At 37.3% G+C, this 25,824-nt stretch overlaps 1 protein-coding gene across 3 annotated transcripts in view; it reads right to left on the bottom strand.

The window, feature by feature from the left end:
• The window catches only part of SLC6A11 (solute carrier family 6 member 11), a 127,347-nt gene that overhangs the window by 14,651 nt on the left and 86,872 nt on the right, over nt 1-25,824 (bottom strand). For all 3 annotated transcript variants that reach the window (XM_087887777.1, XM_034438393.3, XM_034438383.3), the window contains one exon: nt 1,069-1,172. In XM_087887777.1, the coding sequence (XP_087743903.1) occupies nt 1,069-1,172 (104 nt within the window). The remainder of the gene's footprint in view (nt 1-1,068; nt 1,173-25,824) is intronic.

Raw genomic sequence — 25,824 nt, 5'->3', positions numbered from 1 at the left:
TAACTTTGTTTATATTTGAGATAATGAAGGTTAGAATACATTTCTTTATATATTTCTTTTCTTCTTTATATTTTTTATTTTCTGCCCTTTTTATTGTTTTTTTCCCTTTCTATTCTTTCCCTATTCGTATTAGTTTTTATTATTGTAATTAAAATTCTTTAAAAATTACACTCAAAAGAAAAATTCAGTATGGATGAATATTACTCATTTATTTTATGGTCAATATAATATTATTAAATTATCTTGATGATGTTATTATTGATAATATTAATATTATTATTAATATGATTAATATGATTCATTGCACAGTTGGACAATGTTCAAACTGGATTTGGCATTTTTATCTAACTATCAAGCTCTTCCTAAGGTTAGGATAGGCAAATGTGAATACTTGATGACGATTAAAGGAAGCATTGCAGGATGTAACCTGTTCCAAATAAAAAAGTCTTTTGCAATTGTCTGATGGTGATCTTTTCAATGCCAATGATGTTCAAGTGATGCCCCAGTTGCTTTGGGATTATAGGAGCCTGTTACTATTGGTACTATAGTACCAAAGAACATATCTTCTTCTCCTCCATGATGAGGAGAAGAAGATATGGAGTGAACAGAATTGCAAGAGAAATAGGACAGATAGATATTGGTTGGGTTGTGGATACAGGGCTCTAATCACTGCAATTTAAACTGAACTCTGTCTCAGATAAGGAGCCAATAAAACATGCATTATAATGATAATGAGACTGATGCCATATGTAGCGTTTCCTATTTCTGATGAGATCAATACCAATCAGTTGGCATTTATTGGCATGTGCTGGCCCCAAACCCAAAGCACACCCAGTTTTACTTTTAACATATTCAATCCAAGATAGGATTTTATCTTGGAGATCAACATGTATCTCACCAATGAAACAGTGTCCAAACCATTTAAATAATGCATAGTGTTTATTAGTGTACGCAGTGTGTATGCATGTATGTTTTTAAGTGTTTTAACTAGTCTTGCATACAATCTCTAAATAATTTCCTTAATTATACACCCAGATTTATAAATAGAATGACCCAATTGTGCATTACCTATAACAGTTATTATTGTAGTTATTGTAGCTTCCTAGGGCTGTCAAGCATCCCAGGCAGATAGCATAGGAGAAAAATATCTGTGTTCCAGCATCTACCCAGACCTGCAAACATAAAAATGCAAAAATAATTTAGGAAGGAAGAAATATTTTCTGTTTCAGAACTGTATACAATAATTCATATATATTATTACCAGAAGGCCTTGTGGCCATATTTTTAGATAGATAACCAGTTTAAAAATCCAAAGATCATCATGCGATTAAAAAATAAACATTGCCTTTTGGTTGCTTTTGTTGTTATTCCTTTTCCTCCCATTATTTGTGATTTGTTTATTCTAGTGAATAATAATTCACTAGATTTACTAGATACACTACACTCACTATTCTAATGTAAATACAATTATTTTTTTCAGCAAACCTAAAATAAATACTCATTTATTTGGGGGGGGGCAGAACTCCTGTTTTATTGACAGAAAGTTTCTACTATGACTACATGATCTTAAAAGTAAAGGTTCCCCTCGCACATATGTGCTAGTCATTCCCGACTCTTGGGGGTGGTGCTGATCTCTGTTTCAAAGCCAAAGAGCCAGCGCTGTTCAAAGACATCTCCATGGTCATGTGGCCGGCATGACTAAACACCAAAAGTGCACGGAACGCTGTTACCTTCCCACCAAAGGTGGTTCCTATTTTTCTACGTGCATTTTTTACGTGCTTCCAAACTGCTAGGTTGGCAGAAGCTGGGACAAGTAACAGAAGCTCACCCAGTTACGCGGCACTAGGGATTCGAACCGCTGAACTGCTGACCTTTCAATCGGCAAGCTCAGCGTCTTAGCCACTGAGCCACCGCATCCCTTACATGATCTTACTGTAGTCTAAAACTGATTTAAGAGGCCATGGGTTTCCTCTAAAGTTAGATCAGGGGTGGATTCTAAATTTTTTTACTACCAGTTCTGTGGGCGTGGCTAATTTTGTGGGCATGGCTTCATGGTCACGTGACAGTGGGCATGGCTTGATGGTCATGTGACTGGATGGGCATGGCCAACTTAATGTCACTCACGTCAAGGGGTGCCTTGTCTGGCCCCTCCCCTCCCAGCTATTCCTTGTCACACCCAGCCTCAACATATCTATAGTTCTGTAAAAATGTTGTTCACCTTTTTTCAACTTTATTATCTATATACTATAGATGCACTTTTCTGGACCACTGAAACAGTGGTGGGTTTCAAAATTTTTTACTGCCGGTTCTGTGGGTCTGGCTTCGTGGGCATGGTGTGGCGTGGCTTGGTGGGCGTGACAGGGGAAGGATGCTGCAAAATCCCCATTCTTCCTCACTCCAGAGGAAGATAACTTCAAAATCTCCATTCTTCCCCCACCCCACTAACCTGCCCTGGGAAGGAATCAAACTCCCACCTCTTCATTTCCCCAAATAAAATATTACTCATAAGAAAAGGCTCCCAGAAAAGCAAGGAAAAATCAAGCTGCTAATAAGGAACCTGCCTGATACTCATTCCACATTCCTGCCAGCTGCATAAAGGAAACTTTGTAAGAAGAAAACAGCTACCGGTGCTTAGAGATAATAGAAGGTGGAAGCCGGAAGTTCAGCTCCATTTACAAGCAGGCAGAAAACTCATTCAAGACAGGATATTTCACAATGGAAATCGCCCAAACCTTTTTAGAAACACAAAGCCCATGTTGCACAAACCCCAAAAATTCAAAAACATAGAACCATATAATCCCTCCTCTTATCCAGTTTGTTGTTCAGCTGACCCAGAAACAAACTGCTGAATGTCACTTTGCTTCTGCAAGTAAAAACCTCCTTCCAGCAGCTGCTTCTTGGCTTGTCAATTTAAAGTGACGGTGTCTTTTTTTTCTTCTTCTTCTTTGCCAAGTGATCTCCTGGCTGAGAAGCAAGCCCTGATTTTTTCCTTCTAGCTGATCAGTTGGGAGGCTTCTTGGCTTGTCAATTTAAGTGATGGTGTGGTTTTTTTTCCTCTTCTTTGTCAAGTGAGCCCTGATTTTTTCCTTCTAGCCGATCAGCTGGGAGACCGGGAGGCAGCGAATAGATTGGGGGCAGGGCCAGGCAGAGGTGGTACTTACCGGTTCTCTGAAATACTCAAAATTTCCACTACCCGTTCACAAGAACTGGGGAGAACCGGTAGCAACCCACCACTGAGTTAGATACTCACACGAAGTACATCTGTAAACATTGCATCAGTGGAACTAATGTTTGTAGAAATTAAGTACACTGGAAAAAAATGTTTTTTTTAAACTACAGTTTCCAGGGATTTTGGCAATGCGGATTGGAGTAAATGGAAGTTATAGCATACTATATTTACACCCAGGCAGCAAGTTAAAGAAGGCTATTGTAATCCATAATTCCAATCAAAGGAAGGTGGATTTGTATAGGAACTGATATCCAGCAAACAAGTCATTACTATTTCTCAGAAGAACCCCAATCACACTTTTAATTTTATACATAGCCTTTTTTTTCTGAATTCTCAAACTGACGGAACAGGCAAAAATAATGAGATGATTAAGCAAAATTCAAATTTGACATCCCCTATTTTGAGTGTTAAACTTCAGTGCACATGGTAAGGGATTTGTCTATGCTTCATTCTATATATTTCATTATTTATATCTTGCCTCATCTCTTAGAAGATCAAGGCAACGTTGATGTTTTTCTCATTCTATTACATCCTTATGACTGTCTCAGCTACAGTCAATCATCCATTTCTTTCAGAAAATTCTTTGAAAAATGTATTAATTTCTCTTGCGGCTTTAGATGCTGTGATGGAGATCAGTTTAGACATGGTTAAAGGCATTAAAGACAAATTTGTGAAGGGCTATTTATGGCTCTTGGACGATTGTAAAAAAACTATGCACACTTTCAAACCACTTGTTAGAAACGACAATGGAAAAGTCCTATTGCTATCTTCTCTTCCTTCTGAGTTCTCAGATGCATTTGGCTGGTCACAAAATGTTGAACATGATATGCAGTTGTTCTGTTCCTAAAAGATTCTCCTTTAGTTCCAATTTTTACCATGTTTAATTCAGAAAGTTAGACTAGTACCAACCACTATTTTTAATATACGGGAAAGAGAAAGAGACAAGAGAAACAACAACTATTCATGGTACTCATGATATTGTTTTTCTACAGGTAGTCTTCAACTTACAACATTTTATTTAGTGACTGTTTGAAATTACAATGGCACTGAAAAAAAGTTCCTTGTAATCATTTTTCACACTTAACGACCATTGCAGCATCCCCATGATCACATAATCAAAATTCAGATGCTTGGCAACAGATTCATATTTATGATGATTGCAGTATCCTGGGGTCATGTGATCATCTGTTATGACCTTCTGAAAAGCAAAGTCCATGGGGAATCCAGATTCACTTAACAACCATGTTATTAATATAACAACTGCAGTGATTCACTTAACAACTGTGGCAAGAAAGATCGTAAAAAGGGCCAAAAATATACTTAGCAAATACATCTCGCTTACCAACAGAAATTTTGGGTTCAATTGTGGTTATAAGTTGAGGACTACCATATTTTTCGGTGTATATGACGCACTGGAGTATAAGACGCACCTTAGTTTTTGGGGAGGAAAATAAGAAAAAAGCTGATTGGCAGGTGGATCGGCCTCCATCTTAATACTGTTCCTTGTTTTTAACTGTATTGTTTGGTTTTTTTAAAAAAATACTTTTGTTCTGTTTATTGTAAACAGACCACAGTAGCACAATTCAAGTTGGACAGCTCTATACTGTAAACATTTTAGATACATATATACATAAAATATTATTTGGAATTTATTATTTGAACATATGTCCAAAATTAATTCCACAGGACTATATCATATGAAATGTAATGGAAATACATAGTTTGGCACATTGGATTCCCCAATTTTATTTTTCTGATAGACTCTATTTTTGAAAGTTGACGACTTCCAATTCTCAGTTTACTATTATATATAAATAGGTGAGGTAGAGTATAAACTAGCAGTGATGACCAAGATAAAATAAGTAGGGCTTCACAAAGAACATAATTAATTACATGTTTTTTTCACCAGAAAATGCAGTGATCATCACTATTCATAACATCAAAAGAGACTTTTTCAACTCGTGGCAAATTAAAAATGAAAAGTATCAGTGATTACTTGCTTAATTCTTATATAGTCACTTCTATTACTACTGAGCTTTATGCTGAATTCCCATGCTGTTTGAAAGATTTTTATTTGCAGGGTGTGGCGAGAGCTGCTAGAAAAATATAATGCTGGCTTAGAGAGAACTTTGGTTTGATTCATTTGTATTTTGATCTACTTTTATTTACAGAAGACTGCAGTTACCTACTTATTGCAGAAGGTAGCTAACAGAAAATACGTTTGCTTTTCCAATGCAAAGTACCCAATTATTATTTTTCCCTACCTACTGTGCCATCAGTACCAAATCCTATGCCTGTGATGGCGAACCTATGGCACGCGTACCAGACGTGGCACGCAGCGCTCTCTCTGATGGCACGCGAGCTGTCACCCCAGTTCAGCTCCTCTGAACATGCGCACACACTCCAGCCAGTCAGCTAGTCTTCGGGTCTCTGCCGTGCATGTGCTGGAGGAGGGCCGTGGGGAGGCAGGACGAATGTGGGGGGCATGTGTGCATGCATGGGGGTGGGTTGCATGTGGAGGGCACCACAGGCATGTGTGGGGTCACGTACGCATTGTATTTTGGGGATTCGAGTGCACATGTGCGCATTTGCACATGCACGCATGCTTTGGGCACTCAGTCCAGAAAAGGTTAACCATCACTGTCCTATGCTTTCAAAGCTTCTCCATCAATGGACAGAAAGCTAGTGGCTCTCCTTTGCACTGCTGGACTCTCTCAAGCTCTCATAGCTGAAAGCAATTAGGATAGCTCAGCAACAAAAGAGGTGTTTTTCCACATTCACCTGCTAGCTAGTACTCCAGATAAAAGAATCAGTTGCAAAAGAGATTTTCCACACCATTAATTTCTTCCATCCAGCAATCTAGAGAAGGACATCAGTATGAAATGACATTCATTTCATGCTGTTGGGTGTTCTCAACCATCATCGGGTCATCAGCCTTTGGGGAAGTCCAGAGGCATGAAAAGAGCTCTTCCACATCTTTGGTTTCTCTAAGCTGCATTCAAAAGGCCTTTTGAAGAGTCTGGAAAAAGCTTCAAGCTAGCTAACTCCAGCACATGCAATGGCAACAGGGGTGGGTTCTACTTACCTTTACTACTAGTTTCCAATGGGAGCACACATGCATGCTTCACTTGCACGTGCATGCTTTTGCCCATGCGCAGATCACCCATGATGACGTTGTGGTGGGTGGGCAGAGCCTCTTGCCAGTTTTACTACTGGTTCTATAGAACCAGACCGAACTAGGAACAACCCACCACTGAATGGCATGGTCAATAGCATAACAACTCAGCTTCCAGCGGAGCTACTCAGCTGCAGGAGAAGGCTCTTTCCAGACTTCTCCCACTGTGCAACCTCTATGGGAAAAAGCTCAGATTGGTTTTGAAGCAAGGAAGATGATCGTTTCATGATGGTTCACTCACAAAGCACCTTTATGAATATGACAATTTTCACAAGTTCACCCTACAAGCCTGATGAAGGCTGCACGAATAAATAATTGAAAGACTATTTTTAGTGTCTATCAAAACAGCGGAAAAGAAAAAGTGTTTTTTCCAGTGAAACCAGTCTATCAAGGCAACCTGGTCTCCCCAAATATGGGACGCAGTATACTCTTTCCACTTTCACCTTTCAGCCCCAATCCAGGAGCCTTCACAGGCAGTCGCTTTCATGACAAATTATTTTTGTGTTGAATTTATATTTTACCGACAAAGAAATGAAGGGAGACTGATATAGATCTATTTCAAGCTATTTAGCTCTCGTCTAAAGCAGGGGTTAAATCCAGCAGGTTCTAATAGGTTCTGGAGAACTGGTAGCGGAAATTTTGAGTAGTTTGGAGAGCCGGCAAATACCACCTCTGGCTGGTCCAAGTGGAGTGGGAATGGATATTTTGCAATCTCCTTCACCCATGAAGGGAGGGAATGGGGATTTCGCAGTATCCTTCCCCTGGTGTGGAGTGGGAATGGAGATTTTGCAATATCCTTCCCCTGCCACGCCCACTAAGCCATGCCTACAGAACCGGTAGAGAAAATTTTTGAATTTCACCTCTAGTCTAAAGGGTATGGGTAGCTGACGAGGCCTAAATAGTTTGAAATAGATCTATACTAGTCTCCCTTTATTTCTTTGTCGGTAAAATATAAATTTAACAGCTGAAAAGAAAACTGCCCTTGAAAAGGGCAAACCTTCCTGAGCTACAGAGTAACCAACTCAGAGGATTGCTTCCCAATTATCAGGAAGGCCAGCATAATTCAGACCTTCAGTCTCTTGGACATAGTAAATTTGGAATACCTAATGCAGGGTGCATGTGTCCCATATTCTTTTGTATACTCCCTTTCTCAAGAATCTACAAAATGTTGGCAGGAAACCACTGAATAATACAGCATGATTTAGTATTTTTCTCTAGGGAAAGAAATGTCTTCAACAAATATAACATAGGTTTTTTTAATGTAAATCTATCCAAGAAAGGGGCAATTCATAGATATTTCTTTCCAAATATGATAGTACCAAGTGACAAACTGTGTGTTGTGAAATCAGAATGCTAGTGCTGTCCATTTGTATTTGTATTGTGGCTTTGCACACATGATGTTGAGATGCACACTTCATCATTTGGCCCTCTTGGCCCAAAATTTTCAGTTTTTAAGTCCCCACTTGAAATGCCCAGCTCCTGAAGCTTGAAATACATAAACAGAACAGCAGAAATGTTAAATACTCAACTTTTGCCCAAAGATAAATGGAGCTTGCTACTCATCTGATTTGTGTCAGCTTACTTGTCTCAGCAAATGGCAACACACCATTTATCTCAAAAAAAGACCAGCAGATTTAGGTTTCATTAATTAAATGGGAGATTCCACCAACAATTTTAGGGCTGTATAATATATGGAAGAGTTGAAACAAATATCTTGGAAGAAGGAACTGGCAAACAACTTCTCTACTGTTGCTAAGAAAATATCATGGACATGATCATGGATTTAGGAAAAGTTGAACTCAATAGGAGGCAGACTTTACCTTTCACTTTGAATTGAATAAAATTAGGACAAAGAGAAAAGAATCTTCCATTACAGGCAGTCCTCGACTTACCACAGTTCATTTAGTGACTGTTCAAAGTTACAACGGCACTGAACAAAGTGACTTATGATGATTTTTCACACTTGTGACCGTTGCAGCATCCCCATGACCATGTGATTTACATATGGATGCTTGATAACTGGCTCACATTTATGACGATTGCAGTATCCCCGGGTCATGTGATCCCCTTTTGGAACCTTCTGACAAGCAAAGTCAATGGGGAAATCAGATTCATTTAATAACCATATTACTAATTTAACAACTGCAGCGATTCACTTAGCAAACATGGCAAGAAAAGTCATAAAATGGGGCAAAATTCACTTAACAAGTTTCTCATTTAGCAACATAAATTTTGAATTCAATTGTGGTTGTAAATTGAGGATTACCTATATTGAATTCACATTCACAATAGAAAAAAATCCATTCGGGAGACAATTTGGCAATGTGAAATATGCCAACAGAACCCCGATATAAGCATAAAATATCAGTACAAAATTAAAGCCAAAGCTAACAATTATGCACAAAATACTGACAAAAGTAAAACACAGGTGTCATTGTAGTGGAATATTTGAAAGAGCTGTGGCATAGTCAGATATAAATGTGTTTAACCTTCCACCACAGTAACCCAAGCCTTTCATTACGATGTGTACATATAATTTTGTTTTGCCTTTCATTTGCTATGCTATTAACAGTTGTAATTAAACAGAAAAATAAAGTAAAACAAAGTATGCTGTCTAGAAAAATAGCTGAAATGTGCTGTATTTGGATACAAGATTCACTCTTGTTTCCGAGATTGTACTGTGTGTGTGTGTGTGCGGTATTCAACAACACAACTTCTGTAAGCAGAGGGGTTCATTAGTGGAGAAAGCAGAACTTAAATAGTTAGGCAAAAAATGGCTGAATTAAGCCTTTTCTTTTTCCTTCTTTTAACAGAAGTGATTCTCAAAAGATTAAAAGTAGGTTAGGGAAACAATAAAACAGCTATGTTTCTAGTGTCTACCTGACAACAGCTTTTGTGGGAGTGAATAATTACATGAAAATCACTTCCTTTCCACCTCTTTTTGGGATTTCTGTGAGTTGCTAAGCAGTTCCTCTCCTACCTTCTGCTAATGTTACTTACAGACACCAATGAATGGAGCACATTCATTATGGGAAAAGGAGAGAAGGACTTAAGTACTCAAGTTTTGTTGTTGTTGTTGTTGATTCGTTGCTGCCTCCAGAAATAAGCACCAAGGCGTAGAATACTTTACACACATTGAAATGGTAATTTGTCCAGGCATGTTGAGTAGAAACCAACTTCTAGCTTAAATGAAGCAAAACAATTCTTGAAGAAAAGCCACACTTATATCATGTTTCTTTGGGGCCAACCAATGTAGAAAGTCAGCTACCAAAGGAAGAGGTATTTGTGGGGAATACTTTACATACATTTTTCTCTTTCCTTTATTCATGAGCAATCTAGTTGACCTATATTTTCATATTTAGTTGACAAGAGTTTTGGACTTGCATTATGCTGTACTGAGAATGGATACTGGAAGATCTGATATTTTTTCCATGACAACCACTGTTTTAGAGAGAAATTAGGAGAAAACCAATCTACAAGTGTTTGGAAGTTTCAGTTTGGTATAGTTCAGTTATAGATAGATGGAATTCTTTATTGGCCAAGTGTGATTCGACACACAAGGAATTTGTCTTCGGTGCGAAAACTCTCTGTTTTCGTACAAACAATGTTATATCATAGAGCATAATTGCAATCATTAATCATAAGATACAACAAGAGATAATCATAGATAACAACAGGAGAAGATAGTAGAGAAGATGAGAAGGATGATAGCAATACAGCCTACATGGGTAAATATCTTTAGGGCTAAGACAATGCTGTGGGAATTAGGTGTTCATCAGAGTGATGGCACAGGGGAAAACCTATTTTTGTGTCTAATTGTTTTGGCATGTAATGCCCTATAGCAGCATCCAGAGGGGAGAAGTTGAAACAGTTTATGTCCAGGATATGAGGGGTCTGTAGATATTTTCTCAGCCCTCTTTCTGGTTCATGCAATGTACAGATCCTCACTGGAAGGCAGGCTGGCTGCAATTGTGTTTTCTGCAGTTCTAATTATCCGTTGAAGTTTGTACCTTTCCTGTTTGGTTGCATGCACCAAATCAGTTATTGAGGTACAAATGACAGACTCAATAATTCCTCTATACAACTGTATCAGCAGATCCTTGGGCAAGCTTTCTGAGTTGAAGCAGGAAGAACATTCTTTGTTGTGTCTTTTTAATGATTGTTCCAGTTTTAGTGTCCATTTCAAGTCTTTGTAGATAATACAACCTAGAAACGTGAACGTCTCTATTGTTGATACTGTGTTGCCTGATATTGTAAGATGGAATGGGACAACTCGCTGCAGCCAACTCACTGTGGCCAACTTGCCATGGCCAATTTGCCTTCGCCAACTCGCTGTGTGACAACTTGACATGGCCAATTTGCCATGGGACAATTTGTTATGGGACAACTCAACAATTTAATTAAATTATTTAAAATAAATTTTAAAATATTTTAATTTTTGTCATTCACATTTCATTTTATCTCTGCTTTGGCATCCTTTCTTTAATGATTCTATTCCACTATTTCTTCGATATTAGTTTAACTCTTGTCCCATGTCAAGTTGTCCCATGGCAAACTGGCCATGTCAAGTTGTCCCACAGCGAGTTGGAGAAGGCAAATTGGCCATGACGAGTTGGCTGCGGTGAGTTGTCCCATTCCATCTTACAATATCAGGCAACACAGTATTAACAATAGAGACGTTCATGGTTCTAGGTTGTATTATCTACAAGGACTTGAAATGGATACTAAAACTGGAACCTATGGTCCTATGGTGAGTTGGCTGCAGCGACCCGCAGCAAGTTGGCTGTGACAAGTTGACTGTGGTGAGTTGGCCATGGCAAGTTGACATAGACTAGTTGTAAGAGATGGTAGAATAGGAGAGCGTCTTCTAAAATCTACAATGATCTCTACAGTTTTAAGAGTGTTCAACTGCAGATTGTTCCACCTTAAAACTCTCATTCCCATAACCTTTCACTGAGAGAAATTGTGCACAGTGGGATAAAGTCTTTTCAACCACATACTTAAAATGCACTAACTTCCAAACTCCATGACTTATGGAATTGAAATTTGACAAATTTGAAAAAACATTTTATGACATACAAATTATTATAAAGCATTTTTAACATAATACAAAATATTATAAGCACTTCTGATGTTTGACTGTGCTATACAGTTCAACATGGGCTATTTCAAGACAGACACTTCTCTGAATAGCTGCCTGAATTTTAAAGAACTATACGATGGAACCAGGATGGTGAGACATTCCATGTGAAATAGTTTCATCATATTGCTTCTCTCTAGCTCCAGTCCAGTTTAGCCAGTCTGATAGTCAATATCAAATAATATGAATATAAAGATGGTTGCCTTATAGTTCATCTTCTAATCTCTATATATAAAAGCAAAAACCATTCACACCGTAATCACGAAATCTCCAGAAACGTACAGCCTACAAACTTGCCACATATGTTCCTCTTGGCTTCTAGGTGCTCACTAAGAAAGGATTTTTTGAAATGAACATCAAAGCATTAGTATTTCCTATATTATTATAACATGCTCTGATGCTAATTAGTTAGACATTCTATTCTCCCTCCCAACTTGAAAATAATTCTGGAGAGAATGGGATAGCATAGAACAGGCTTTTGTGAGACAAACCTCATGGAGAGAAGGGGATAGAAAGCCTGAGGGAGAGAAGGGGATAGGATAGGAGACGTTTCTGTGGGGTAAGGCTGAGGGAGAGAAGTGGATAGGATAGGGGAGGATTTATCAAGTCCGATCACATACTTTCGTAACTAAGCACAAGGATCCAACTAATTAGACAATCATTTTCATCTAAGTACACTAAGTAAAACAAGATTTTTGCCCTGTGATAAAAGAACATATTTGCTGATTTCTTAAATTATTTGAAATCAATGTCACACAAATATGCTTGGAACTAGAATTAACTAGTATTAGATTTGGAATCAATGGAATCTAAGAAATTTAATGATTTCTATAGGCCTGTTGTCAGTGTAGACCGCCAATTTAGAATGGTGGTAAAGGAATCTGGCTAGAAACCAGGACATCCTGAGTTCTAGTCCTACTTTAGGCACAATGCCACCCGGATGATGTTTTGACAATTAATCCTAGGAAACAGGAAAAAGCAAACCACTTCTGAAATCTGAACAAGAAAATTGCAGGGACTAGTTGCCAGGAGTCAGGACTGATTCAAAGGCAGCAAAACAACAATAGAGCTGTCAGTGAGCAAAGTCTTATTACAACTCATAAGCATCTTATTTTCTTTTGATAAAAATAACTTGTCCTAGCCAATGTCAAATCTTACACAATCTGCACATTCTTTTTTATTTGCTGCTTTGTTTTTGGGTTGGGCTACATTAAAGCAGAATAAAGGAAAAAGGCAAAATATAATAAAAATTGTCTATAAATTCCTACAGCATATCCCCATAGCCTCAAAAATAGTTATGGCTGTTGTTCTTAAGAAAACTTCAGATATAAGAATGGGGGAGGGGACATGCAGTGTGGCTACCACACCATGCCAAGTAATGAATATATGGAAATCCTAATTATTATAAGAATGAAATAATGGTATAAAATTAGTCTCTAAGTTATAAATTAACTTTTTAGTTTAATGTTCATGTTTGTCTCATTACGTAGGAAGGTTGTGAAGAAGTATTACAATAAAACTTCACATAATTCACAATAGGTTAGTTTATATCTTTTTTTATGAGTCCTATGTCAGTCTTTTCTGGTAGCTGCAGAGCATCTTGTCATCAATTTAAGGAATGAGGAAAGCTGAAGGTCAATTACATCTGTAAAAAAACACACTGGCCATTCAGTTGGTAAACAAAATATTGCTGAGTGTTGGGCTGATAGAACATTAGTTAGAAGTTTTTCTATGCCTCCAAAAGAGTTTATCTTGATGTGCTCTCAGCAGTTTGGAAAGAAGGACTATTTAACTATGGAATTTTAGCAAAAATAACACTTTTTCATATCAGCGTAGAGAAATGGGATACTGAAAAGTGGATCATTGATTGGTCCCTTCCTCATTCGTCTGTGTAAATTAAACTTCTGCCTGCAAGGATTCTTAGGAACTTGCATCAACAAGGATATTGCAGTTTTGTGTAAAGAGAGCTGATGAAAAAAGGCTTTAGTGCCTAATCTCTCATCATGTTTCAGCAATATGGAGCTGTTGCTGTGTAACTGTTATCAGCAATGCTACTAGGAATAGAGATAAAGAGATGGATAAATAGATAAATAGACAGCTACATGTCAACAATGTCTTTTTTCCCCTGCTGAACCAGATCAGCAGGTTTACTATACACTTACTATTTGAAGGGTTTGTAGTATGTGCTGATTTTTTTTTCTCCAGTACTTCGTCTAAACCTCCAAAATCAAATATTCATTTTAAACAATCTGAACTATTCCTCTGGGGAAAACAAATCTGAGACTGGATTAGCTTTAGAATCACTGATCTGTTTTGACAGGCAAGTGACCTTAATAAGAATGTTCTGACTGCCTGATAAAAATTTAAAGGAGTACCAGAAGCATAGCAAAAATATGATCTAGCCAAGTGTATCACTCACTTTGTTCAACACACACACACACACTTACTTTAGGGCTGATCATGGTTAAAAGGCTATAACACTGACACAGATCCTAGACTATAGTGTATGCAGCAGAATTGTAAACAAACTGAGCAATTAATTACAAAAACGAAAAAAATGCTATTAAGTGCTCACAAAGGTAATTTGACATTCTGGTGGCCAACCCAGAATGAATCCTGCAACAGTATCCTGGGACATGTATATTTGCCTTCGTTCGTGAAATTTGTCTCCTATTGCAAATCAAGTTGCATTAATTTGTTACATCTCTTTAACTCTTAAAATAAAACAAACCCCCTTCTTTCTGTCACAGCCCCTCGAATAGTGATATTATGTTACACCTAGTCCTTTTCTTCATTAATCTAGATATTCCCAGTTTTTACAACCATTCATCATACAGTTCAGCCTCCAGGCCCCTAACCATATTTGTTGCTCAGTTCTTTCTTTTCCAATATCTCATCAACTCTACCTAACCACACAGTTTCATGGCTTGCCTTTCTCTCATATGTTTTTGTAAACTGCAGCTCATTTCATCAGAGGGGCTTGATTCATATAGAATATAAATTGTGATGAATTGGGGGGTGGAATGGCAAACAACACAAGCAAACTATTTGCTAAAGATGTTCAGACTGGGTTTGGCATTTTTATTCACCTACTGACTCCTTTCCAAAGACCTGGGATAGGCAGATATTGATGTTTTTTATGGCATCAGAAATATCATTTCAGGATGTAATCTATTCCAAGTAAAGTTGCCTTTTGGAATTGATTGAGGGTGAATTTGTCAATGCCAATGGTGTTCAAGTTATGCTGAGGTCATTTTGAGATTGCGTTCAAGGCGCCTATAACTATTGGTACTCCCTTTGCTTTCTTTTGTCACAGTTGTTCTATTTCTATTTGCAGGCATTTGTATTTTGTTATCTTCTCCAGCTCCTTCTCTTCTATTCCGCTGTCTCCAATTATTACTACTATCCTGTTTCCCCCAAAATAAGACATCCCCTGATAATAAGCCCAATTGGGCTTTTGAGCGCATGGCAATAAGGCCAAGCGCTTATTTCAGGGTTCGAAAAAATATAAGAAAGGGTCTTATTTTCGGGGAAACATGGTATTATTATTTAGATTTATGATAGCTGCTCACTCCAAAAGATTCTTAAAAAATATTTTCATTGAAGTAATACATGTAACAGTAAATACAATAAGTAGCAATGTATAATGGACTTCTGTATTGTTTAATCAGGTAGACTGGTACTGTAAACAGATGGACGAGTACTGATTGACCATGACTCCTGGGCTTAAGTTCCAAGCCACACATCTTGCCAGGAAACTGTCAAAAAAGTAAGCTGAAAAAGATACCACATGATGCTGCAGCTGTCTCTAAAACTGGCATTGAGACACACATGAAAGGTAAAGATATAATAATACAGAAGAATGCCACACCAAGTTTCACAAAGCATGTCCTGTTCCATGAACTGGCTCAAGTAGAAGCAGAAGGAATACTTCCAAAATGTGACAAGTCTGTGTGCTTTTGGAGGCTAAGAGGATAAAAGTGTCAGGAATTATGATTTTAAAATTACTGTTAATTATCTGAGAATACTCCTTGCCTGGAATTGATGACATTTTTGCTAACTTTGCTGTGAGGCAAAATTTCAGCATAGTAGACTCATTGGAGACTTATTTACAGAAGGAAACTGATAATTCCAGTGCATTTCTCAACATAACAATGCATAAAGAGTTCTATCACATTAACAAACTTGTTTCTAAGTAGCATCTGCAGGAGTCGTAGATCAAGCACTTCAAAGCTGCCCAGAGGCTAGTGCTACTAAAACTACATTGTTGGACCCATAGAAAACAAGGACATAAATCTGCAAAACCTCAAGGCAATGTTGCAGGCAGTGGTGAACTATGGCTTTAGTGCACAATAAAATAAATGTGAATTATTTTAACTCAGTATTACCAAACTACTGGCACACTTGGCCTACACAAGTGTGCAGGGAAAAACAAGCAGTCTGAATACCCAAAGGCCATGTGACATGCCACACCAAGTCATTATTTTTTTTTTAAGTTTGTTAATTATTGTAACATTCCTGCCAAACTCACCCAGTTCCTAACCATAAATGCAACTGTAGTATCCACCAAAATATCCTGGCAGAAATTGAATTCAGCCAAGTGACTTATTCAAAAAGCAAATGCTTTTACAATATTTACAACATACTAATCCTCTGTAACTCAATTGCTTCTTAATTATTTCTTCCATAATTCAGAACCACATCTTAATAGTAGTCAGTCAAAGATAGAAGTTTGAAATCACATTTAAAGGCTTATATTCACAAAACTATGGTGATTTAAAATTACTTTTAATTGTAAAAAAAATAATAGGAGTTATACCATGAAATATACTTTTAAAAATATACTATTACATGTGTTTAAAACTTCCACTATTGCATCTAAAGAAAATATTTTTCCTCAGCATTCCTTATTTTGCTTACCAAAGCAAATGGTTCCTTAGAAAAATTCACTAAATCTGTCAATTTATGCATTTATAATTAAACACATTAATGTAACTCTACTTGCTCAGCTTTTTACGAATGCAAATAAAGAAAGGGTTTAGTTAAAGCTATCAAATATAAAATGACTTTTATCTCTTTACAAATAAAGCCTTATACTCACCCAACACAATCCTTCCATGACCATCATGATATATCATTCAAATATTTGACTATCAGTCACCAATTTCACTGTTGATTTGGGGAATTGGTTGAGGAATTTTTGACTAAAATAAATTTTGTATCATTTAAAGGAGAATATGATGTTTGAACTTTTTAAATAGCAATGGTTTTCCAGTTTGGTCTAGTGGCTAAGGCACCAGGTGACTGTGAGCTGCAGTCTCATTTTAGGCATGAAAATCAGGTGGTCACTTTTAAGCCAGTCACTCTCTCACAACCCAAACCATTTCATAGGATTGTTGTTATTTATTTATTTATTTATTTATTTATTTATTTATTTATTTATTTATTTATTTATTTATTTATTTTAATTTAATTTTATTTTATTTTTATCCCATCTTTATTACTTTTATATATAGATCATGGCAGTGAATATGCATAATATTCCTTTCTTCACCCATTTTCCCCACAACAACAACCCTGTGAGATGAGCTGAGAGAGAGAGTGACTGGCCCAAAACCACCCAGTTGTCTTCAGGGCTAAGGGGGACTAGAACTCACATTCACAGACAGTTTTATAATCCCTCTCTCCCTCTGCCACCCAGCAGTAGCCACTAACCTGCCTGCTGGGAAGGAAAGGGAAAGGGAAAGGGAAAGGGAAAGGGAAAGGGAAGGGAAGGATTCTGATGCTCCCTGCCAGATTCCCACAAGAAAACTAAATGGAGAAGCTGGCAGGAAGTAAAAGTTGCTCCTGTTTCTACTGCATTTTTGCTTGCCTGTTTCTCTGTTTAGGTAAGGAAATTTCTCTGAAATGATGACCCATGGGACACAAAATTAAAACGACAGCTTTTCTTTTATTTTTTTGGTTAAAATCTCAGTTAGGTCAATCAGAAGAACAAAACCAAAACAACAACCATACGTTCCCATATTAAAACTTACTATATGTTCTCATATGAAAACTTGTGTTTAACAAATATTTTGCCAATATGTATTTTTATTAGGGCTAGTCTATGAAATTCTAGATACACAATCTTTTCCAACTGAAATTTAAATTTAATTATTTAATGGAACTTAAATATAATGTATCGTTATGGACTTCCAGAGAAGAAATAATATATTGCCCTTGAAGTGATGGCCCAGTGCCTGGAGGCTGTATGGATCTGGAGGGGAGGAACAAGCTCAAGCTCAACCCTTCCAAGACTGAGTGGCTGTGGTTCCCGGCATCCCGATATAGTCAGCTGACTCCATCGCTGACTATCGGGGGCGAGTCTTTGGCCCCCGTTGAGAGGGCGCCCAATCTGGGAGTCCTCCTGGATATGCAGCTGTCTTTGGAGGAACATCTGACGGCTGTTGCCAGGGGGACCTTTTGTCAGGTTCGCCTGATTCGCAAGTTGTGCCCCTTTCTTGATCGGGATTCCGTGTGCACAGTCACTCATGCCCTCGTCACCTCTCGCCTGGACTACTGCAACGCTCTCTACATGGGGCTCCCTTTGAGGAGCACCCAGAGGCTCCAACTGGTCCAGAATGCGGCTGCGCGGGTAATTACGGGAGCTGCATGGCGCTCCCGCATAACACCGCTCCTGCGCAAGCTGCACTGGCTCCCAGTGGTCTTCCGGGTGCGCTTCAAGGTGTTGGTTACCACCTTTAAAGCGCTCCATGGCATAGGACCTAGTTACCTCCGAGACTGCCTTCTGCCACCGACGACCTCCCATCGACCCGTGCGCTCCCACAGAGAGGGCCTCCTCGGGGTGCCATCAGCCAAGCAATGCAGGCTGGTGACCCCCAGGGGGAGGGGCTTCTCTGTGGGGGCACCTACCCTCTGGAATCAGCTGCCCCCAGAGATAAGGAGAATCCAAGACCTCCATGCCTTCCGCCGTTCCCTTAAAACTTTCCTTTTCCAACAAGCCGGGCTGGCCTAACAATGCCTTTTAAATGATTTTAAATTTGTATGTTTCTTAAATTTTTGGCCAAATTGAGATATTTCCTTTTAATTTGTTCTTAATGTTTATATTATGTGTTTTTATCTGGCTGTACACCGCCCTGAGTTCCCAGGAAGAAGGGCGGTATATAAATTTGAAGTAAAATAAAATAAATAAAAATAAATTGTTACCATTGTGAGTGATTTTAGTATGCTGAAAGATAAGTCAAAAATTTAAACTTATAACTAAATGTTTACACTGCCCACAGGCTTTGAGTTATTCAGTATGCTAAAATTGTAATCAATAATATCACTTTGCTTACCATCTGGCTACAAATGGAAGGCATGTTAACAGAAAATACACTTGAAACACTCCATATGTTAAGAATGCAATTTTCAATGCTGAACAATAGTCTATCACATGTGTGTTTTTATATTTTATAATAGCTAGAGTACTTCTTCATTGCAACAGAATGTTAAGGCTGTTTAAATGTTTTGTGCTTTTTCCATCTGAAGTGGAAGAACAGGAATCAAATGAACAGCAAATGATCCATTTTAACTCTGATTTATTTCTCATTATGAATATCTGGTAAAAAAAATCCCAGCCGTATGTTATTCAAGGTTTTAGAAGCCTTTCCTCATTACGATGATCTGCACTGCATCAAATTGATGGATGGGCAAATTACTGGGTGCTGGCTCTAGTATTTTTTTAATAGAAAAATAATATTTATCTCACAGACTTGCAAATACCCAAATAATATTTTGAATACTGGCAACAGGTTGGAGTGTGGTGATAGAAAGACAAGTCTTCTTGTCATACCTGTTCAAACACTGACTGAGACAGCCAAATACCAAACTATTTAATTATCTTTCCACTCCCTGTGCACTTTCCCAATTTCTGTGCTTTGTCAGCTTCATAATATTTTAATTGTTTATCTTGAAAATTATTAACTAAAATGCAAATCCAAATTAAAATGCAAATTACGCATCCAGAAAAACTCCCTGGTATTCCGCTAATAAAGTGAATAACCACATAAAACTGATGCAGATTCCTGAAATACTCATGTAGTTTTATTTTTGATAAAACTGCACACAATAAGTTTGCTTCCCATGTTTAAAAAGCCAAATAAGCAAAGAGCAGTACAATAATGTAACCTATCAAATGATGAAGAGGTGGCCACGATTACAGTTTTCATGTGCTGTCTTTTAACAGATCCAGTCATTGCAATTATACCATTTTCTGGCAAATTGAGAGGCCAGAGTACTCTTTGAGAAAATTGGCAGTGTTGTCTTGTATAGAAGATGATTCATATGATAATTATGAGTATTTTATGAATAAATCACAGATTTGGGGGGTTTCAATCATTTCTCTTATTTATCACACTTCGGGTAAACTATAATGATGAGCTGACATCCCTCTAAAAGGGAGGAACAAATACCGTGGCCAAAACAGTGCAGGAATCAGGCTGCTTTAACCTCTCTGGGATTAAAGAAAGAACATCAGATAACCGACATATACTCTGCACAGCTCATTTTTTGTGAGCAAATGGCAGGAATTTGTATTTTTGCATACATGATTGGCTGGGAATCATGGGATTCCATCGTACTTATAACTTAATATCACCAACAAGGATTGACTGGGCTCATCTCTTAATCACTGGGACTTTATTTTTCTCCTCCTTAAGATTTCTTTAAAGATTGAGAACTTTCAGATTGACAAGTTTTACTGAAATGAGAAGGTGAATTGCCTTCAATTCCTTCAAATATGCAATAACTGTAAATTAAAATATTTATATTTTTAAATATATATATAGCAGAAAGATAGTTATTGTTGAATTTAGAAAGTTTTTAAAAGATTAAGGGATCAGATGGACTTGATTTAAGGCTTTGAAATTGATTGAAAGGCTCCTCACTCCCAGGAAAATACTTCTTTACATCCTGAAACCAATAATAAGACTGAAAATTAGACACTAAAGGTCACGAGATGGCTACTTCAAAATTTGATCTATGGTGACAGGAATTGTTTCAGTTCTTTAACTCTTTCATAATATTACTCACTGAATAAAACTAAAAGCCCACTGAATAAAATAAAACTGACTTACAAGTGGAATTAAAAATTACAGTTTACAAGAGGAAGATCAGAATAACAGACTTACAAATAAAAAATGATGACTTAAATATTGGAAAAGAAATACAAATAACAAATCAGATGAGAGATCAGGATTATTTCATACTGGATTTACCAAAGGGATTTGCTGGAGTTGCTACATTGCAAATACAAAATGGGCTTGATAAAGATGAAATCAAGAACTTTTAGAAGAAGAAAAGACGAGAGTATGATAAGATAGATGTTACTTTATTTTTTGAGGTTTTAAAGGCTGTTTTCGAAAGAATATAGAATTGGTTTATTTGACCAAGATTAAAATAATGAGTTGTTATTTTGGAAAATGTTTAACATTTTTAATCTGGACTGGATGATAATAGTTATTTCTTTTAATGCTTCAATATTTTTTTTGAGTGGTATTGAGCATTGATTTTTAGGAGAAGAAATGGAGATATTTGTTTAAAAGGGAAGACTGGATTCAGACTGGATGTCATAGATATAATTTATAACATCTATGTTTTATTTCTGATAATCCTTGCTGAGTTTTTACTGTTTAATAAGGATAGATGATAGTTTTAATAAGAATAGATAGTTAGAACAATTAATCAGTGGAACAACTTGCCTCCAGAAATTACGAATGCTCCAACTTTGGAGGTTTTTAATAAGAGATTAGACAACCATTTGTCTGAAATGGTATAGGATTTCCTGCGTAAGCAGGGGGTTAGACTTGAAGACTCCAAGGTCCTTTCCAACTCTTGTTATTCTATTCTATATTCTATGAGGCTCTATAAGTAGGTTTCTAAAAATTGTGGTGAGATACAGAATGAGGAGATTTTGGTTATATTTTAAGAGATAGCAATAAGTGATTAATATTAATTATATTTGCTGAGAATGTTCCATAGTTGTATAAGTTTTCTTTTATAATATAATCTTTAAAAATATTGGGGGGAAAATAATTTCATATTAGTTCTTCATTTTCATTTCTATCTGCTCCCTGCCTTCATCTATGGATTTTTAGCTGCAACAATATTGCATAATGAGTGCCTGTCTCTCTTCTAATCCTACCCTTTTCTTTGGCTCATTAATACCAATATTCTTTCATTAGCTGTGGCTTTGTTCATAGTTCCTGGAATCTTCCATTCTCACTGTGATAAAAGCCACATGTTCTTTTGTTACTACCACTTCAGCCATTTGCTAAAGTAAAATTATTTAGAATTATTTTTAAGAACCGCTGAAAGGATAGGCTTTGCACTCATTGGCTGCTTTTCTTCTAAGAAGCTAAAATTTTGCATCTGTTGAAATCAGTATGCAATTTCCCTGTCAATAGATGTTAGTGCTTCTCACCCTTTTCAGTTAACTATTACTTACGCTAAAGCTATAATTTTCCCTTTTTAAAAGACACAAACTGTATGTGAACCTAATTAACCAATATCAACCACATTATTTTATTATTTCCCATTAAGTCATTTTGACACCTAGCAACCACAGATTTTTCTCCCAGATGATCTACCCCTAACCTATTGTTTTAAGTCTCCCGATGTCCTTAACACCACTGTAACTGAGTCCACCCAGCTTGTGTCTGGACATCTTCTCATTTCTTCCACCTTTCCCAGCATTGCAATTGTCAGATGTAAATGCCTTATTCTATAATGTGTAAATAGTATATGAATGGGATATCAGGGGTTAACTTATCCTTCTATTCTTAATGTATTCATATTTCACCACTCCCTCATATAGCTCCACCCACTGTATATATAAGGAGCCACCTTCACCCTTTTCCTTGCTTCTATCTGTGAATATTCAGTGAATATAGAATGCCTATTGTAAATAAAAGAAAGTATATTTAAACCTTTAACTCTTACTATTATTATTGAGTCTGATCCTAAAAATATTGCAACAAGCTGGTAGCAGAGGATGGTTAATTGACTCAATAAAAACTTAAAAATGTCTAAGAAAGATAGGCCCAACACCAGGGCCTACAGCAAAGAAATAGAAACAGAACAAGAAATAATCAACGAATCCACAAACGCAATTTCGAGAGAATCCGAAGAATACATCACTGAAGACGAAGAAATAAGAGATGAAAATGATGACCAGGAAGAAATCGAAATAGAGAATAACGAACTCAGGTCAGAGATATTAAAACTATTAAAAAGCCAGAAGAATGATGAAAGCCTCATCGCGAACCTCCAAGAAATGCTAAAGAACAGCGGAGCAGCGAGAGAGAAAAACATCACTAATGAGAAATCTAAAGACACAAAAATAGTGAGTAATACGACTGCAGAGAAAGTCATTACGAAGAAGAAAAAATGTGCTCCGGCGCGAAATTTTGAATGGCAGCCATCTTGGTTTCAACAGACCTCCGAGATGAGCGAAGCAGAGCCAATCAAAATGCTCAGTTCAAAATTTCTGGCGCGAAAAACGTTATCAGACAACGAAAATGAAAAAGAGGATTCAAACTCATCGGAAGAGTCAGAAACAGAAAGTGAAGATGACCCAACAAGATCCCAAGTAAAGTCAGCAATGAAAACGCTTTTTGCTGCATTTGGGCCAAAACTAAAAATTACCAAAGAGCCACTGAAGAAGCGAGCGAGCAAGCCGACACCTCAAGACCTGCCCGCTCCCATCCTGACTTCGAGAGCGACGACGCCCGAACCCAGAGAGCCTTGTCGATTCCGTCCTACACCACAGACCGAAGCAAATGCCAACGCCCCCAAAAGAAAAAGAAGAGCAGCCGCCGTCGTCAGAACTCCCAAGGCCGAACCAGAGACCGACTCGTCTGAAGAGGAGCGGAGCGAACGAGCCGCAATGGAGAGAACCTTCCACGACGACGCCGAAGAAGAAATGAACAACGCGCATGCGCGAAACTATGCAGACGGTCCGGGAAGACATGAACTGGCGAGAGAACCGCGCAGACTCGTTGCGAGCATCCCCATGCCGTTTTGCAATTTTCTACACTTGCGAGACCACGGACTACCTCAGGTTGTAAGTAATGGACAAAATAATGTGGGAAACTTACCCAGCGACTTCCCAAAACTAAGGGTTGATGGCATTAATTTGCAAGAATGGTATCAACAGCTCCAGGTTATATTTATGAAAGAAAATTTACTATTTTTTATCACTAGTCCCCCAAAAAGACCTTGGACTTTAAAAATAGATTGTTTACACCATAGGGCATTTTTCTTAATAATATCTAGTGTGTCTCCTGCAATGTATCATAGCATCAAACCAAACCTAACTGTTTCAGAAATTATTCAATGCATGTTTAATTTGTTTCACAGCGACAGTGTAGCCACCACCACAAGAATGTCTAAGGATTTCTTTTCATCTAGGGTGAAACCAGGGGTTTCTATAAGTGAGCATTTGATATCTTTAAACAAAATAAGAGCTGAACTGCATTTGAGGAGGGAGGTGATTTCAGACCAAACAATGAAAAGTGTTATTATCAATTCACTTGATTCATCATGGGATAGTTTTATGTCACATTTAGACACTATCAATCTAGGATATTTATCCATAGAAAGTCTATCCAACAAATTGATAGCAGAAGACAATTCAAGAAAAAATCGTACTAGCAATCACACAGAGCACAAACCTTTTAGGAAAGTAGCTTTCCAAGACAAATATAATGAAACACTTAAATGTCACAATTGTGGATCCAGGGAACACAATAGAAGAGATTGTCCCAAAATTTCAAAGGAAAGACATAGGTCAGAATATAGGAACAAATACAATTATAGACAGTCTTCCATAGATAAACATAGATATAGAAGCCCACCAAATTACAGAGAAAATAGAGGGGGCAGAGAAAATTCAAAGGATAGAAAATCTGGTTCACTGAATGGACTAAATAAACAAGACAACGCTAAAATACAACAAAATGAGAACAACAATTGGCTTATTGATTCTGGAGCAACTAATCACACCACTAATAACAAAAATATATTGTCTTCATTTACAGAAGATAAATTTGTAATAAAGGTAGCTAACCAAGAAAAGGTTCAAGTATTAGGCAGAGGGAACGTAACCTTGCCTGGTCTAGGAAAAATAGAGGGGGTATTATTAATACCTGAAATACCTCATAACATACTAAGTGCCATAAAACTAAGTAGAGACTCTGACATTAATATAGTTTTCTCAAAGGGAAAAGCGACTTTAGAGAAGAATAAAATAAATGTAGGCACTGTGATGATTAAAGGAGGCCTACCTTATCTGATAACAAAGGAAGAATGGTTGCATAACATTGATTCAAATATAGAAGATTGTATTGAAGCAGATGATGAAAATATTAGCAACAGTGACAATGATGAATGTAAAATATCTCATGATCATGCAGATGCACACAAAGAAAAAAAACCAAAAATAGGTAAGCCAATTCATGATGAGTGTGCTCACATCTTACATAGGAAGTTAGGACATGCCAGTTTTCTTGTAGTGCAAAAAATGATTGAACACGCAGAAGGTGTCAAAATAAAAAATTGTGAAAACTATTTGGAATGCTCAGTATGTAAATCTACAAAACTAAAAACTAGTCCCAGGCCAAGAAAATCTACTAGAACAACTAACAAAATTTTTGACTTAGTACACATGGACCTAGTTGGCCCATTAACTCCATCAATCACTTATAGAAAACGTTACTTCCTGACAATAGTAGACGATTATAGCCGCTATGGGTTTGTTTACACATTAAAACACAAAGATGAAACCTTTCAAAAATTTAAGGAATTTTACAAACGCATAGAAACACAACACAATATCAGAATAAAACAAATTATGACAGATAGGGGATGTGAATTCATGTCCAAAGAATTCTCCCAATGGTTAAAAGATAGAGGAATGCTACATTACACGTCCAGTCCATTTTCTGCGTTCCAGAACGGGATTGTAGAGAGGAAAAATTCCACTTTACAAACCATGATTAGGTGCACATTGGAGGATGCTGGCTTAAGCAAACAATTTTGGTCAGAAGCCTTACATTATTCAAATTACACACAAAATAGAACCTGGTCCAGTATTGTAAATAAGACACCATATGAAGTAATGTATAATAGGAAACCAAAATTAGCACACATGCACATATTTGGAGTCACTGCAGACGTACACATACCTAAACAGTTGAGAAGGAAGGGAGAAAACGTATCCAGAAGACTCAGATTTATGGG

Source organism: Pantherophis guttatus, chromosome 2 (genome assembly GCF_059756535.1).
Source record: "Pantherophis guttatus breed Tessera chromosome 2, ASM5975653v1, whole genome shotgun sequence".
NCBI classification, from domain to species: domain Eukaryota; kingdom Metazoa; phylum Chordata; class Lepidosauria; order Squamata; family Colubridae; genus Pantherophis; species Pantherophis guttatus.
The sequence above is the reverse complement of the archived record's forward strand: the minus strand, read 5'-3'. Positions and strand labels throughout refer to the sequence as shown.